The 17,844-nt window shown below is 40.4% G+C and overlaps 1 protein-coding gene across 2 annotated transcripts; it reads right to left on the reverse strand.

Moving 5' to 3' along the window:
• Positions 1-143: 143 nt before the first annotated feature.
• C3AR1 (complement C3a receptor 1) lies at positions 144-17,565 on the reverse strand. 2 transcript variants are annotated; one of them, XM_084879650.1, is made up of 2 exons: positions 17,448-17,565; positions 144-2,855 (listed from the first exon to the last, which is right to left on the reverse strand). In XM_084879650.1, the coding sequence occupies exon 2, from the start codon at positions 2,843-2,845 to the stop codon at positions 1,385-1,387; it is 1,461 nt and encodes a 486-aa protein (XP_084735776.1). In that variant the 5' UTR covers positions 2,846-2,855; positions 17,448-17,565; the 3' UTR covers positions 144-1,384. The 2 variants fall into 2 exon arrangements, with proteins under 2 accessions (XP_084735776.1, XP_084735777.1); XM_084879651.1 differs by lacking the exon at positions 17,448-17,565 and adding an exon at positions 8,234-8,363.
• Between the last annotated feature and the right edge of the window lie 279 nt (positions 17,566-17,844).

A 17,844-nucleotide genomic window follows, 5' to 3' on the forward strand; every position in this document is an offset into this window, starting at 1 on the left:
CAGAAGTCATTTTATCATTATCTACAAAAATGATCAGCATAAGCCCATGACTTAGAAACATCATGGCAAAGATCAGAAGGAACATATAAAATTGTGCAACTGTTACTTCAGAAAAGGGCGATGGGAGGGCAGAGTATGGCAGGAAACTTCTCAGATTTCATTATAAACCTCAAATGGCTTTAAACTATGTGTATGTATTACTTGGAAAATATTTAATTTAGAAACCTAAATACACACACACACACACACACACACACACACACACACACACACCTGGTGATTATAACATGAAAAATACCTATAGTCATGTTTTAATAAGTTTGATGGTATTCCTGGTGGGTACTCAATCATTTTTCAGTGATTTTAAATTTTTGAAATTAGAGGTTAGTAAAGGTACAAATTCTAAAATGAAAGAAGACTTAGGGGTGGAAGAGAAATAAGGGAATTAAGTTATTTAAGAAGACAAAGAGTGGAAGGAAGATGGCTCTACCTATAAGCAGATAGAGGAAACAGATGAGAGAACTCCTCAAAGGGCAGCTTACATTACAGATCATGAGTAAGTTGTTAGATGCCTTAGTCGTCTTGTGTTTACACGAGAGATGCTTAATCAGTTACAATAAAGGACACTTGGAATTGTGTCCGGTATTCATGAGTATTCCAAACAGGACGTGTCTGGCATTGTGCTTGCTCCAGACTCATAAATCCTTGTTTTCATAAACTATTTCTTCAAAAAAAATTATTTTTATTTCATTACATGTATTGACATTGGTTAATACGGCCATATAGGTTTCAAGTATACGTTTCTATGATACATGATCTGTATATATTGCTTTGTATGCCCACCAACCAAAGTCAAATAATCTTGTGTCACTATATTTGGCCCCTTTACCCTTTACTACCTCCCCTTCTCTTTATTTAAAACCACCCCCCCCAACAGTATAACAATAAAGCCATAGAATAAATGATCATCTTTCACTCAGAGCTAGAGCAATTGGTTTTAAAATGAATATGGAAGGGGATTTCGATATACTAAATAAAAAATTTAAGGATGGAAGGAAACATTTTACAACAGATTAGATTCTCATTTATCTCAGGGTTGCTCAGTTTGGGATAGAAACAGATTAATTTGTGCATTGTCTCTCAGACATAGCATTCGTCAGAAACAAGAGAACTTGTTTTCAAGTCAGGTTCGAGCAGAGAGTTTCCATGGTATACTGATGTCACTAGTCTGGGACCACACTTGGAAGGCCTCAAGGTTGAGTCTTCGGTGTTTTCCGAAATCCCTGTTCACCAAGTCCCTTGCTCTTTTAGAGACATGTCACACGTGGTGAATAGCTAAGAAGCTCTGCTTGGGTCAAGTGCTTGAGTCAAATGCTCCATATCCTCACACAGCTGTGCTGGTGTTGGTTTTAGAAAAGCCTTTGCTTTGAGTATAACTGGTAGAATGTGTGTGCCCCTCACTGAAAGCTGCCTCCAGAATGCCCTGCACAGACTGCCTTGCTTTCTCCCTAAAGTTTTTCCCCATAAGGGCATAGAGGAAGGGATTGAAGCAACTATTGGCAGATGCTAGAGCAATGGCCACACTGTCCCAGGCTAGCAGAGCTTCCTTCAAGCTCCCTTCAAACTCTGAGTGATAAAACAAAAAGAGGACTCCAAAAATGTGGTATGGGGCCCAGCAGACAATGAAGACCACCACCACCACTATGGCCACCTGGAAGGTTTTGCTCTGAGCCTTGATCGAGCGACCCCACATTTTGAAGATAATGAGACTATAACAGGTCACCATGACAATACAGGGCAGCAGGAAACCCATCACTAGCCTAGTGATGGTTATTATCACCTCCGGTGTTGGAACTTTATTGCTAGGTTCAAAGTGTCCTTCAGTATAAGTATAGTACTGGAAATATTGTGGTGGCACAATTGTGTATACAGCATTACTAGAGGTATTAGAGAAAAGTTCTAAATCGGTAGAGAGGAAAGCATCAGAGTCATCCTGTGAGTTAATTCTGTGATCTTCAATGGGAAGGCCAATGGGGGTTGTTGGGGAGGCCTCATTATCAGGTTTAATTAAATTATAATATGGATGTTGATTAGATAATCTAGTTGAACCCACAGGGACTGAATCTCCAGGAGGTCTTTGAAATGTTTCAGACTGGAGGAGAGTGGTAGTTGTCCAAGGATGATCATTTCTTTGTGAAGAGAAAGCATCTGACTTGTCAACCATTTTTTCAAGCAACTGAACATTGGAATAGTCAGGAGACCCATTTTCCAGTTGATCGTAAGAGTAGTATGAATAATCTGGTGAGCTATTGCTCCCATAATTGTAGCCACACATAGTTTGGTCGTCTACGGGGAACGTTTCCCGGTACATGAACACAGGTATGCACATTGCAAAAGCCATCACCCAGATAAATCCACAGATGGCGAAGGCTGTCCTCACGTTGCGGTGATTCTGGCACCAGATGGGCTTGAGTACCAGAAGGCAGCGGTCCAAGCTAATGGCAGTCAGTAGGAAGACGCTGGCAAACATGTTGAGGATGATGATGGAAGGAATGAGCTTGCATAGGAGCCAACCATAAGGCCAGTGTCCTTGGAGAGCCAAGTGAACCAGGGAGAAGGGTAAGGAGAGGCAGCAGAGAAAGTCTGCTAGTGTGAGATGGAGAAACCAAACAGTGTTCACGGTCCACTTCATCTTTAGGCCAGCCACCCACAGCACCAGCCCGTTGCCTGGCAATCCCAATAAGAAAGTGAGGCTGAGAATGACCATGGACAGAATTATTGGGGGCTTATACGAAGGCTGGGAGTGTATGTCCGTTGAATTGGTCTCATCAGGGAAATAATCCATTGCTAAATTTCTGCAAAAAAGAGAAACAAACATATTTAAAGTAACATTATCTTTTTAAAAATGGGTATCTTTCCCATATAATCATGTAGAACTGCATGGGCCCTTAACACTGTTTTAGTTTGTATTCCTTGTCTTCACATTGGATTACACAAAACTTTCTCTGATAGACTATTTATTTATTTACTTACTTAAAAATGTATTTTAGAGAGGAAGGAAGAGGGCAAGAAAGATAGAAACATCAATGCTGAGAGAGAATCATTGATTGGCCGCCTCCTGCATGCCCCACACTGGAGATCGAGCCTGCAACCTAGGCATGTGCCCTGACCAGGAACTGAACCGTGACTTCCTGGTTCATAGATGGACACTGAACCACTGAACCATGCTGGTCAGGTTCAGATAGACCATTTAAATCTGTATCTAAGTGTGTATCAAAAGAACTCATTTGGAAGTTTATATCAATGTAAATTTCTCCCTTTTTTTTGGACTTTTAATCTTTCATTCTCCACTGATTACTTTCCTTACTTAATATTCAAAAACAAATAAACAAGTCTAATGGACAAACAAACAATAACTTTTATACCAGAGGTTCCTAACTTTAACTCCATGAAAAGGCTTTTAGAAGCCCCATTTTTACCTCAAACGATAGGGGAAATTTTAACTGTACATATTTTCATTTCCTCAAGGGCAGAGGTCTATCCATTCCCTACCAGATTTTCAAAGGACTCATCACCACAGAAAAAGGTCATAGACTCAGTTATATCTTTTAAATACAACATCAACTTTTCCTTTTCCTGTTCAATTTTTCAAGAATTGTGTACACTCTTGGCATTGATTTTTCTCACCATCCATTAGTTCTTTCTTGTTTATTTGTTTTGTATTGAATATAATAGAAACAATAGCTTTATACAATATTAACAGAAGCAGAATATATGCATGAAAAATATAGACAAATAAGGATAAGAAACTAGCCTGGCAGAAGTGGCTCAGTGGTTGAGTGTTGACCTATGAACCAGGAGGTCATGGTTTGATTCCCAGTCAGGGCACATGCCTGGGTTGTGGGCTTGGTTGCCAGTATGGGGCTGTGCAGGAGGCAGCCAATCAGTGATTTTCTCTTGTCATTGATGTTTCTATCTCCCTCTCGTCTTCTCTGAAATTAATAAAAACATATAAAAAATAAAAATCCCATATGCTACCAGTCATTGATTACTATTTTATTATTATTATTTAAAATATATATTTTATTGATTTTTTGAAGAGAGGAAGGGGGAGGGATAGAGAGTAAGAAACATTGAAGAGACAGAAACATCAATCAGCTGCTTCCTGCACACCCCTCACTAGGGATGTGCCCACAACCAAGATACATGCCCTTGACTGGATTCGAACCCAGGACCTCTCAGTCTGCAGGTTGACGCTCTATCCACTGAGCCAAACTGGCCGGGGATTGATTACTACTTTAGCACCTTAATTTATACCTCCTGGATCTTTTATATACATACTAGTGGCCTGGTGCACGAAATTCGTGCACTTGGAGGAGGGGTTTGGGGGGATGTCCCCAGCCTGGCCTATGCCCTGTCACAGGGCGGGAAATATTCCATTGCTAAATTTCTGCAACAAAAAAGAAACAAACGTATTTAAAGTAACATTATCTTTTTAAAAATGGGTATCTTGGAAATCTAACCTTCCCACATAATGATGTAGAACTGCACGGGCCAACTGTTTTAGTTTGTACTCCTTGACCTCACATTGGATCACACAGAACTTTCTCAGATAGAATATTTATTTATTTAGGTAGGTCCCACCCACCCATCTGGGCTTCTCAATAACAAAAATTTACTATCTTAACCATTTTTAAGCGTATAGTTCGGTAGTGTTAAGAATATTCACATTATTGTGCAAAATCAAGGACTTGCTCACATTGCAAAACTAAAACTCTCTACTATTTGACAACTCCCTAGTTCCCTCTCCCCTAACCCCTTGTAACCATCATTCTATTTTGTTTCTATGCAATGTTTATATGGTTACAGGTAGAATCATATAGCATTCATCTTTGTTGTGTCTAGCTTATTTCACTTAGCATAATATCCTTAAGATTCATCCAAATTATAGCATGTGTCAGAATTTTATTCGTTATTAAAGCTGAATACTATTTCATTGTATGTATTGGTCACATTTTGTTTATGAATTCATTGGTCAATGGACATTTGAGTTGCTTCCACCTTTTTAGCTATTGTGAATAACAGTGCTATGAATGTGGGTATAAATGCATATTGTTTTATAAACTGCTTTCTTTTTTTCAGTTATCAGTCTCCACAGTATACAGTATGATTGTACCTTAAGGATCACTCAGTCTTGATTCAATTCTTTCAACTGTCCCCAAAATATCTTTTATAGCTGATTTGCCCACAATTATATTCAACTTAGGATCAAATTTGCCTCAGAATGTTATGTTCCTTAAGTGTCTTAATTTAGCCTATTTTCTCTTTTTCAAAGATACTGGCTTGTTTTGTGCTCTGTTGTTCTGACCACTCACTTCTCAACTTTTGTGTAGTTGGCCTTCTGCTTCTATCATTTCACTAAAATTACCTCTAAATAACAAATCAAAGCACCTTTTTCCCTATCTCCATCCTCTAGAATATAATATGTATCATTTGATACATTAACTCCTTGACACTCTCTTCTTTTGGCCTCTGTGACATTATCCTCCCCTAATTCTGAATGTACCATACTTTATAGTTTTCTTGAACAGCTCACTATTCCAAGTTAATGCTATTTTCTGCACTTTAGCTAATGAAGTTTACTTCTATCTGCAATTATGTCCTTTACCTTAACCTCTTCTTTCTTCCATCTTTAATTTCTACCTGTTAAAATCCTAGTTATTCTTCAAGATCAGTTCAAATATTATATTTTCCTTGAAACTTCCTCTAATAATCCCAATCAGAAATTAATTCTTCAGCCTCTTAATGTGTGTGTGTGTGTGTGTGTGTGTGTGTGTGTGTGAGAGAGAGAGAGAGAGAGAGAGAGAGAGAGAGAGAGAGAGAGAGAGAGTTGAATCTCTTTTCATAGTCTCTGTGCAATGACACATTTTATCTGGTATTTTAATTATTATAGTGGCTGTCCTATTTATCATAATGCCCTTACCTTTCATGACAGTAACAATGAGTCTTGTTCCTAAAAGCTTGCCCCACAGAATTTAGCACAGTGCCTTATATGACTTAAAAATTAAATATTATTTTATCCATTTACTCCAGTAAGGATACTGTCTCTTCTAACTTCCTCCTTGTTTTTCAGTTCCCAGTCTCAGTAGCTGTAACAGCATTTTATGTTTCCCTTTATAAAGGCCCAATATATTTTTGTCACTTGGAAGTAGTTCTGCTGAGTTAACCCAATGTTGACATAGGATCTTAAGTAATTAGCGGAAGTTAAAGTAACTGAGTCAGTCAACAAGATAATACTTAAACGAAAGTTATCTTCATTCCCTTTCCCTTAGCCTTATCTATTCAAATATTCAAGTCCTGTTAGGGTCTCTTCCTTTCTTTTTGTGCATGACAATGACCCTGATCCCATGTCCTACTCCAACACACACATTCATGCATAGATTCATAAAACACAGAGGACAGGATAGAGTCAGAGAATGCTAGAACTGAAAATAAACTCAGCAATCATCTCTCATTGTCTCTATTTTTATTTTGCAGTTTTGTTTTTTTTTGACACGGATACTCAACAAATTAGTTGACTTTTACATATGCAAATAGGAGGTCCCAAATCCTAGGTCCAATAGCTGTCAGGCTGATTCTCTCCCTCCCTCCCTCCCTCTTTTGACATTTAGTGTGAGGCCTGTAGGGCAACACAATCCTTAAGGGCCATTTGTGAGTCCCGCCTCAGGAGAACAAAATACCAGGAAAAACTTGCAGGGCACCAGGAGTCAGATCAGACCACACAAGGAACTGGAAACTGTCCTAAAGGCACTTGATCACACTTGAGCATTCCAAGCCGCCAGCTCAGCCCCTAGACCCACCAGTGACTGCTTATAAGGATGAAACGCCAGCTCCTGGGTGCTGCTCTTATTGACCCAAGGTCCCCGTGGCTGGGTGCTGTGCAGCCCTTCCCTTGGGGTCTCCTGTCCCCCACCCCCTCCCCTTAAATAAATTCATTTTTCTTTAATTACTTCCTGAGATGGCTATTTAGCCTGCCTGCATCCACCATCCACCATGTTCACCTTTCATTTTGGCGGCTTGTAAGGGGATATCCAGAGGGAAGCTTTCTTCCCTTCCCCTCACTCCTCCCCTACCCTTGACGACTTTTAGTCTTACAGCGACCAAGGCCTTCGGACTCCCAAGCAGCAGCAGGAGTGCCGGATCATCAGACCTTCTGATTTCTACTAATGGGTGAGTTTCTTCATTTTTGGGAAGAGGGCACTAGGGACCAAGACTCTCGGCTCCCCTTGGGGCCACCATTTTCGGTCTTTTAAAAGCCTCTAGTGTGCCCAGAACTGAAATATCATTGCTGACATGTACACATAAGGAACTGTTTGACATTGAAATTGGGTCTCAAAGAACTGGTGGCCCAGAAAGAAACTCACTACAGACTGATTCATATACTTTTTAGCATAATGATTATTGCTTGTCTCATTTTTTATTCTTATAAGTATATTTCCAGTAGGACATGATCTCACCCATCTAGGGGAAATGGTGAACAGCATAGACTGATGAACAAAAACAGACCCAGAGATAAGGAGCCATGGGTCAGACTGTTGGACCTTAAAGAGAGGATGGAGATAAAAGGGAGAGATCAACCAAAGGACTTATGTGCACACATATGAGCCTAACCAGTGGTCAAGGACAATAGGGGGATGGGGGCATGAGTGAGGTGGGCGTGGGGGATTAGAATAGGGGGTTGAGGACAAATATGTGATATCTTAATCAATAAAGAAATTTTAAAAAATAAAATAAAAATAAACGCCTCTAGTGTGGCTGCTGCTAGAAGATTCCCGTGACAGGATAAACTGGGCTGGGAACCGGCAAGATTGCTCTAGGCAGCTCACTGGTCGCAAGCACATGCCCAAGCAATGGAGGCACACTATGAAAACCACACATCGCCCAAACCCCTGTCCAAAACGCCCTGTAAGATTTTATTTGGGGGACTGTGAGATTTCGCATGTGAGTTTCGGCATGGGGGGGGGGCACCCCTCTTTATCCCTAGCCACTGGGGGTTCACTGAGTCCCGAACTTAGTCTTTTCTAGTTATGGAGGGATGCCTCCTGGAATAAGCTTCAGCACAAGGAAGGAGCAGTAACCAGGCTGGGGTGCTGGCCATTGGTTTCCCCCTGCAAATGCCCGTATGGCAGTGACACCATGGGCAATTCAATCTCATCCCTTCCTAAGGACTCACCTCTGGCCGGCCTTTTACAGACTCGTAAGGCCCTCCATTTACGAGACAGAGCTAGACACAAATGCTGCTGCTGCTTCTTCTTCTTCTTCTTCTTCTTCTTCTTCTTCTTCTTTTTCTTCTTCTTCTTTTTAAAATATATTTTATTGATTTAACACAGAGAGGAAGGGAGAGAGCTAGAGAGCTAGAAACATCGATGAGAGAGAAACATCGACCAGCTGCATCCTGCACATCCCCTACTGGGGATGTGCCTGCAACCAATGTACATGCCCTTGACTGGAATCGAACCTGGGACCACTCAGTCCGCAGACCGACGCTCTATCCACTGAGCTAAACCGGATTCGGCTGCTTCTTCTTCTTTTTTCTTTTTTTATTGCAATGCAGCATGGCCACACATTGTCTAATTTATTTTAAAAAAATATATTTTTATTGATTTCAGAGCAGAAGGGAGAAGGAGAGACTGAAACATCAATGATGGAAGAGAATCATTGATGGGCTGCCTCCTATATGCCCCACAGTGGGGATGGAGCCCACAATCCAGGCATGTGCCCTTGATTGAAAGTGAGCCTGGGACCCTTCAGTCCACAGGCTGATGCTCTGTCTACTGAGCCAAACCAGCTAGGGCACATGACTGCACATCAGGAGATCAGGCCCCAGGATGGCACTGTTAATTAATTATCCACCATTCTCCAATTGGATTTATACTGCCACTGCCCAAGCAAATCGTCAGAGATTCCCTATGTCCAGGCCTTCTTTGAGCTCCATCACCACCCTGACCTCTGCTTCTCCTGTCCTATCGTTTATGCCTCCACACCAAACCCCCCAAAACCACATGGAACCCCCGATTTTGCCTTCTCGCCATCTCCCTTCCCAAAGAGCAACGTCCTTTACTACAAAACTGCAAACACATAACAGCCGGGCTACTATCATCACACAATTTAGCATGTTATCTCTAAGGAAACTGCTGGAGGCCTGGGAAAAGCAGCGGGGCCTGCTCCCCCCCCCCTCCCCGCCTTTTCTCCAGCCTCATGTGCCTATACATACTTTTCCAAAGCCTTTGGTAACTTAAAAACTTTGGAGCATTGCTGAGTTAAATGATAAGCATCTAGATATTCTAAAATAGCATGAAGTTCCAAAACATTACTGTTAGACAAGTTTTAAGTTCCCCTGATTTTAGCTTTTGTTACAGAAACTCTATAAAGTAAATTTGGAGCTGTTGATGCAATGTCTAGTGCTTTGTTGAAGGTGTGTTTCTTGAAGTGAGTGTGTTTCAAGTGTGTTCATAAATGTCAATCTAAGAAATGCTGGTTGTTCATGGTCTTCACGTATTTGTCTGTACGTTATGTGTAATGTTTGGACCGCACTACGAGGGCATAATGCTTTATTGGCCTACATAAATTAAATACACAACTTCATGCCGAAACAGGTTTGGCTCAGTGGTAGAGGGGTCCCAGGTTTGATTCCGGTCAAGGGCATGTACATTGGTTGTGGGCACATCCCCGATGGGGAGTGTGCGAGAGGCAGCTGGTCAATGTTTCTCTCTCATTGACGTTTCTAGCTCTCTATCCCTCTCTTCTCCTCTCTGTAAAAAATCAATAAAATATATTTTAAAAAATATTCATGGAAACTGAACTTTAATATAAAAAAAATTAAATACACAACTTCAATAGAATCCTACGATCTAGACAAAATATTTAATATCAAAATCACTTTAAGTTCAATCAGCAGCCTTTAATAAAATTGTCACCATAAAGCTATACCTTTTGTGGATGAAAGGGGCCACATGCTAACCTGACTAACTCAAGGAAGGCCTGCATGGCAGCCCAGAAAATTCATAGACCTAAAGTAACCACAGAGGATGGTCTGAAGTTAAAACCTTTTCATTAAAAAGCAGTTTATAACGGTATTCAAGTCCTAGCCAGTATCTTCCCTGACAAAGATCAACTTCAATCTTTACTGAGCCTATTATCTTTTTGCATCTAAGATAACATGCCTGTGCCCTTTTTCTGGACACTGCAGGGCACAACAAATGGTTCCAGGGCACAGATCACAAATTCCCTTATTATTATTGTTGTTGTTATCATGTTAATTGTTGACCATTAATTATGCTCACCTATGTAAAAGAAGCACATGTCTATCATTTAACTTTTTAAAAAAATATATATATTTTATTGATTTTTTACAGAGAGGAAGGGAGAGAGACAGAGAACTAGAAATGTCGATGAGAGAGAAGCATCAACCAGCTGCCCCCTGCACACCCCCTACCGGGGATGTGCCCGCAACCAAGATACATGCCCTTGACTGGAATCAAACCCGGGACCTTTCAGTCCGCAGACCGACGCTCTACCACTGAGCCAAACCGGCTTCGGCATATCATTTAACTTTTATTCCAATTCCAGAGGTTCCCCCCGCCCCTTTGCTTTCTCCCACCTCACTAATCTATGCCAACGGATTTCATGTAGCCCACTTATGTCTCCTCCTTTGATTGTAATTTATGAAAATAGATGAAAAAAACCACCATTCTCTGGAGCATTATCTCAATGTGTTGAGATTCTGCTTCCCAGCAATTGTAGTTTGACTCAAATAAACTCACAAACATTTTTTAAGGTTTGAATGTTTCTTTCTTTTTTTTTTTTTTTTAAATATATTTTATTGATTTTGTACAGAGAGGAAGGGAGAGAGATAGTTAGAAACATCGATGAGAGAGAGTCATCGATCAGCTGCCTCTTGCACACCCCATACTGGGGATATGCCCGCAACCAAGGTACATGCCCTTGACCGGAATCGAACCCGGGACCTTTCAGTCCCCAAGCCGATGCTCTATCCATTGAGCCAAACCGGTTTCGGCTGAATGTTTCTTTTGTTAACATTTTATTCTACCTAGATTTACAAAATATTTATAATATAATACATTGGTTAAGTATATATGACAACCTTTCCAAAGTTTAAATTTCAAAAGACTTTCCAACAGAGAAACAACTTTGAGCTATTCCATGGGCCCTGGAATACCTCAAGGATTCATTCTCTCTCCTAAGTTTTTAAACTAATTAAACCCATGTAATATGCTTGAAAAATTACATGGGAAGCTTTGCCAAATAATAATACATCTATATTTTTGTTAATGTGAATATTCTAGAAATTTCAGTCTGCTCTAGGAAGGAACTTGCAAAGATTCAGAGCCAAGTTCAAAAAGAAGATTTTAAGGAGTAACAGGTCTTTTGTTAGTGACACCGGACAAGCCTAGAGTAAGTTTCCCTATGGGAAGCATCTGGCAGTAGTACTTCAGATGTTTGTAATCCACACATTGGGGCATTTATGAATTGTCTCCAGTGCTCACTACTTTTAAAACCTTGCATCTTGTTTGTTCTTCATATATATATATATATATATATATATATATATATTTAAACTCTAAACTTTATATTGTTCTTTTATGTCATTTTATAATAATTATTATTTACCAAAAATTGTCTGACATATCTTACAGAAAAGCAACATTCTTTGTCAATTGTTTTATGGTCAATTCTATAAATATGTCACTCAAGTTTGTCATTTGCAGAACATCATTATTTTTCTCTGATGCATTTTCAATTACATTAGTTAAGTCTTTGGAAAAATTCGTAACAAGGACTCTGACTTACTCTAAATTAGAGATTTCTAAACAGGCCAGGTCATCTCTTTAAAATATAAAAAATATTTTTTTCATTCCCTAGAATAATTTGGTAAATTATACCTTCATAAGCAATATGGAAGCTTTTATATTTTTCTCCCTATCTTATCCCTCCAGAATTTGGTAATTCTTAACGAGTAAGTCATGCAATAAGTTTCTTTGCATGAATTTAGTAAGACCAGTTTCTAATTATGGTTTTATTAACCAAGACTTTGACTGGAATGTTATGTCTGAGAGAGAGATGCTTAGACTCTGGGCAAAGCATTCTCAAAACAGATTGGAGCCAATCAAAAGCCACTTATGAGAAATGGCCTGGTACCTTGTTTGATCCTGTGGTTCATGGCAGTCTTTTCAGGTAAGGAACAAGGTTGCTTTCCTGAGAGATGACAAAGAAGGAACCTCAAGATATCATTGGGGACCTCAAAAACTTGAGGAATTCACTACATTCTACAGGTATTGCAGGCAAACGTGGTGGCAAGTAGGTGACTCGTCTTCTTTGCCCTAGAGGCTAATTAAGTCTCAATCTTGAGTTTCTGGCAAAGAAGGTTTTTGAAAGCCTATGTTTAATCAATTGCTATTCTTGTGTTCATGTAAACTATCAGACCATATTGAAACTAAACTACATACAGTAAATAAATTGGTCTCAATTTGGCAATTTAATAAAAATGAGGGTGATTTTAGAGGGGAGGATGTGTTTCAATAGATTCCACCTTCACAGTTGTAAATGTTAGACTCAAGTTCAGTTCATTATCTTCAAAGTTTTATTTTCCACCCATGAGTCTAAACTAGATTCTGATTTTTTCCCTAGTTTTCATAAATATTTGACTACAATCCTCCAAACTAATGACTCTTTCTTTTCACCAGATCCGTGGTCAGCAAACTGCAGCTCGCGAGCCACATGAGGCTCTTTGGCCCTTGAATGTGGCTTTTCCACAAAATACCACGGCCTGGGCGAGTCTATTTTGAAGAAGTAGCGCTAGAAGAAGTTTAAGTTTAAAAAATTTGGCTCTCAAAAGAAATTTAAATCATTGTACTGCTCTGTTGACTAATGAATTTGCTGACCACTGCACCAGATCATTTGTCATAATTCTTATTGTTCTAGCTTGCCCCAATAATACTAAAGTTTACAAAACAGTTTGTGCCTACCGGTTCAAGCCCTACTTGAACTCAGGAGATACCACCCTTATACACCACCACAACTTCCTTTTATGTCTAGGCCTCATCTTCCTTCTGACAGAGAGCAAGGATTTTTGGCTTTAAAGGAAAATAACTCCCTCTTTCAGCAGAAAGCATCTGTAGAAGAGACACGATGTCCCCTTTTCTCTGAAAGAATTCAGGGCCAAAAGTCTTTATGGGGGGGAAATGTTAGACAGGCCCCCCCCCCCCCCCGAATGTTAGACCCTCAGAGCAAGGACGATGGGCCAGATGCAGAAACTCACCTGCGCAGAAAGCTCCAGATGTCTAGCAAAGGGCAAAACTGGGAAAACAAGAACCTCGCTCCCAAGATAACCAATCCTCCCCTTTCATATCACTAGTCAGGCAGTTTAGACCCCCCTGACATTTTCTTTCCTGAAGATAACATCTAGGCTTCAGTTGTATTTCAGCTTCAGTTGTATTTCAGCTGCAGGCCCAGAAAAGCAGCAGAACTAGACAGGTGACTCTGTGACTGCCTCAGGACCCAAACCACTCCTCAGGTTTCCTCAGCCCTGGGTATCACAAATAAACTCTACCCAGCATCTTCATCAAACACCGACTGTAATGAATGATTTGGCATGTGCTAGGGATTCCCCCCCCCCATTCTACCCCCCCCCCCGCCTCCCCACAACCTCCCCCCCCCCCCCCCCCATTCCTTCTTCGCAGGAGACAGAGCTCTACTCAAAACATGAGTAGATCAACATGAACAGGACCCTGGGGCGTGTTTCTCATGGACGATCAACATGGACAATCAACATGAACAGGACCCTGGGGCGTGTTTCTCATCACTCCAGGGGTAAAGCCCAGAATCCATCACACCAAAGTGAAGAGGGCGCCAGAAAGGGAAGAATGGGTGACTGAACCTAGGAACACCTCAAGGAGGGACCTATGTAGAATGGTCCTTCCCATCTTGCCTGGTAGGACTTGGGTCACCTATTGCTAATATACAGAATTATTCTCATTCTATTCATTTTGGGAAGAACGTCACATACAGGGACTGTTATGCTTTGGGACCCACTGTCCTGGAAAAGAACGTAGGGATGTTTGCTCTTAGGGTTGCTGCAGTAGCTCCCTGAGGCGAATGTCGGACTTTTACTAGGTGCTCTAGTTATTGTTTTTTGGTATCTAACAACTACTACATGAATTGTTCTGATAGTTTCACCCTTCCTTACAGTAATGGACATACTAAGCTGCCAGCTGGTTGGTTTCTGATATGTGAGGTAACTTTATTCATGTATCTTCCCCCACCTCCACCAACAGCATCAGGGGGCCTGGTTCCTTAGGACGACTGACTGAAGATAGAAACCTTTGTCCCAGTTAAGAATAATAGTTAACAAATAGAAGAAGGAAATGTTAGGCCTGTAGGACAATACAATCCTTAACAGCCATTTGTAAGCTTCCCGCCACAGGAGAACAAAAGACCGGGAAGAACTTGCTGGACACCGGGAGTCAGAGCATACAAGGAATAGAAACTGTCCTGAAGGCACCTGGTCACACACCTGCATTCCATCCGCATTCCGAGCCACCACCTCAGCCACCAGACCCACTGATGACAAGTTTCCCACCAATGACGAAGTATAAGTATGAAACCTCAGCTCCTGGGTGCAGCCATCATCCACCCAATGTCCCTGTGGCTGGATATCTTATCCCCCTTTGGGTATCCTATCCCCATCCCCTTCCCTTAAATAAATTCAATTTTTTTGTGGATTTTTTAAATTAAGGTGTTATATGTATTCATATCTTACCATTGCCTCCCCCCACTTCCAAACATGCCCTCTCCCCACCAATGTTTTGCATCTGTTGTTATTCTTTTTTTCTTTTTTTTAATATATTTTTATTGATTTTTCACAGAGTGGAAGAGAGAGGGATAGAGAGTTAGAAACATCGATGAGAGAGAATCATCGATCAGCTGCCTTTTGCACACCCCCTACTGGGGATGTGCATGAAACCCAGGTACATGCCCTTGCCCGGAATTGAACCCGGGACCTTTCAGTCCACAGGCCGACGCTCTATCCACTGAGCCAAACCGGTCCCGGCTGTTGTTATTCTTATATGAATGCATATAAGTCCTTTGGTTGATCTTTTATCTCCCCCTTCTCTCCCTAACCTTCCTGCTATAATTTGACATTCTGTTTGATGCTTTAACTGCCTCTGCATCTATCTTTTTGTTCATCAGTTTATAATGCTTTTTATTATCCACAAATGAGTTTGATCATGTGGTATTTTTCTTTCATTGACTGGCTTATTTCACTTAGCATAATGTTTTCCAATTCTATCCAGGTTGTTGCAAATGGTAAGAAATCCTTCATTTTTATGGCAGCATAGTATTCCATTGTGTAGATGGACCATAGTTTTCTGACCCAGTCATCTTTCTTCAATCACCATCTGAGATGGCTATTTAGCCTACCCATATGCATCATCCACCATGTTCATCTTTTATTTAGTACATACTTTTATTTTATCTTTATTGTTGAAAATATTACAGATATCCCCCTTTTTTTCCTGCCCCCAACCAGGTCTTCACCACACTATTGTCTGTATCCCTGGGCTATACATATATGCATGTAAGTTATTTTTTATTATGTAATTAAAAAATATATATTTTTATTGATTTGAGAGAAGAAGGGAGAGAGATAGAAATATCAATGATGACAGAGAATCATTGACTGGCTGCCTCCTGCACCCTCCTTCCCTCTCCTCCCCCCTGCAACTGGAGATTTAGCCCACAACCTGGGCATGTGCCCTTGCCTGGAGTGAACCCAGGACCTTTCAGTCTGCAGGCTAATGCTCTATCCACTGAGTCAAACCAGCTAGGGCTGCATGTAAGTTCTTAGGACAAAAAAATAATATAACTGAGATGCCTTTGGTATTGTTAACGAAGGGAAAGGCACTGAGAACTGCACAGACTGAAGTATTAAAGACTGACAAAAGCCGAAACCGGTTTGGCTCAATGGATAGAGCGTCGGCCTGCGGACTGAAAGGTCCCGGGTTCGATTCCGGTCAAGGGCATGTACCTTGGTTGTGGGCACATCCTCAGTGGGGGGTGTGCAAGAGGCAGCTGATTGATGATTCTCTCTAATTGATGTTTCTAACTCTCTGTCCCTCTCACTTCCTCTCTGTAAAAAATCAATAAAATATATTTAAAAAAAAAAAAAAAAAGACTGACAAAAGCAAAATTCCAATATAAAGCAACTGAGTCATCCAGTCTGAGTTTTTTTTTAAATATCACATATTATCTGTCTTGAAATAAAGAGTTTTAGCCCTGGCCGGTTTGGCCCAGTGGATGGAGTGTCCGCCTGCAGACTGAAGGATCCCAGGTTTGATTCCGGTCAAGGGCATATACCTTGGTTGCGGGCACATCCCCGGTGGGGGGTGTGCAGAAGGCAGCTAGTTGATGTTTCTCTCTCATTGGTGTTTCTGACTCTATATCCCTCTCCCTTCCTCTCAGTAAAGAATCAATAAAACATATTTAAAAAAATGGTTTTAAAGTTTTTCAGAATAAGATCACTTTTTATGATTCTTCAAGTGTTTTGACTATAAATTACCTCTACATGGAAGATAGAGAGTAAAACTGATGGACAAAAATAGATTCAGAGACATAGAAACAATGAGCAGACCGTCAAACCTCAGAGGGAAGGCAAGGAAGGGTGGGGGAGGGGTAAGAGAACAACCAAAGGATTTGTATGCATGCATATAAGCATAACCAATGGACACAGACAGTAGGGGTGGAGGGCATGTGCTGGGGGGTAGAAGTGCTGGGGAGAACTCAATCCGGGGAAAAGGAGACATATGTAATACTTGCAAAAATAAAGAATTTTAAATAAAAAAAAGATAAATAGAGAATTTCCTTATTTTACTTTAAATACTGAGTTGACTGTCAGTAACTAAAAATATAAGTAAAATTTGAAACTAAAATTCAACTATGATAGGACAAGTAGATTCCAGAGTCAAATACTGGTGATAGGGAAAGAGTCTGCAAGAAGGAATAAGAAAAAAGGACAAATAAAAATAAAAGAGAAATAGAATAAGAATATATATGCATATATTCAAGGATTTGCAAAACAAAACTTTTGGAGAAAATGGAAATCAAAAGTCAGAAGGCGAATCATAGCTGATTTAAGAGGGGGGGAATGACATAAAAATTCACTAATAGTTCAGAATGGATATATTAAAATTGAAGATAAATAGAATGTGGAATATTTAGAAGAAGAAAGGTGCACATGAGGAGAACATAAAAGATACATAAGCTGGGAAGGAATAAGGGGAAAGAGAAGATAATGACCCTCCAATCATCATGTATAAAAAGCAAAATAAACTAGGCTCAAGTCATCAAGGGGGTCTAGGGCTTCTTACCAGAAACCTGAGACAGTAGCTGAAGACTTTAGCACCGAACTGGAGCCCTCCGAGTCCTGTCTGTCCTGTCCTCATAGAGTCATGAAGTATGTTTAGGAAATTTGCTGAGCTCTTCCTCTTTCTCCTCTCTTTTCCTTTAGGTTGATAAACAACACATTTTTGACGACTATTTGACTTTCCAGGAAGTGTTTCAAAATGAGTCGTTTCTAAATGTTATCAGATAAGAAAAGTAATAAACAGAAGTGGGAGAGCACACTTCTCAGAAGTTTTCTGCAGGACAGAGCATTGTTAGGAAGAGAATACTTCGTTCATAAGCTACTCACTTCCTAAATGTTTGCTTTTGTTTTGTTTTGAGCCAGGGATCACACTTGTAGGAATATATGCCAACAAGTTGATT

This window comes from Pipistrellus hanaki (genome assembly GCF_964339955.1).
Source record: "Pipistrellus hanaki genome assembly, chromosome: 3".
In the NCBI taxonomy this organism is placed as follows: Eukaryota; Metazoa; Chordata; class Mammalia; order Chiroptera; family Vespertilionidae; genus Pipistrellus; species Pipistrellus hanaki.

Excerpts from the sequence above, each read along its gene's own strand:
- C3AR1 (XM_084879650.1), bottom strand. The coding sequence starts at position 2,845 with ATGGATTATTTCCCTGATGAGACCAATTCAACGGACATACACTCCCAG.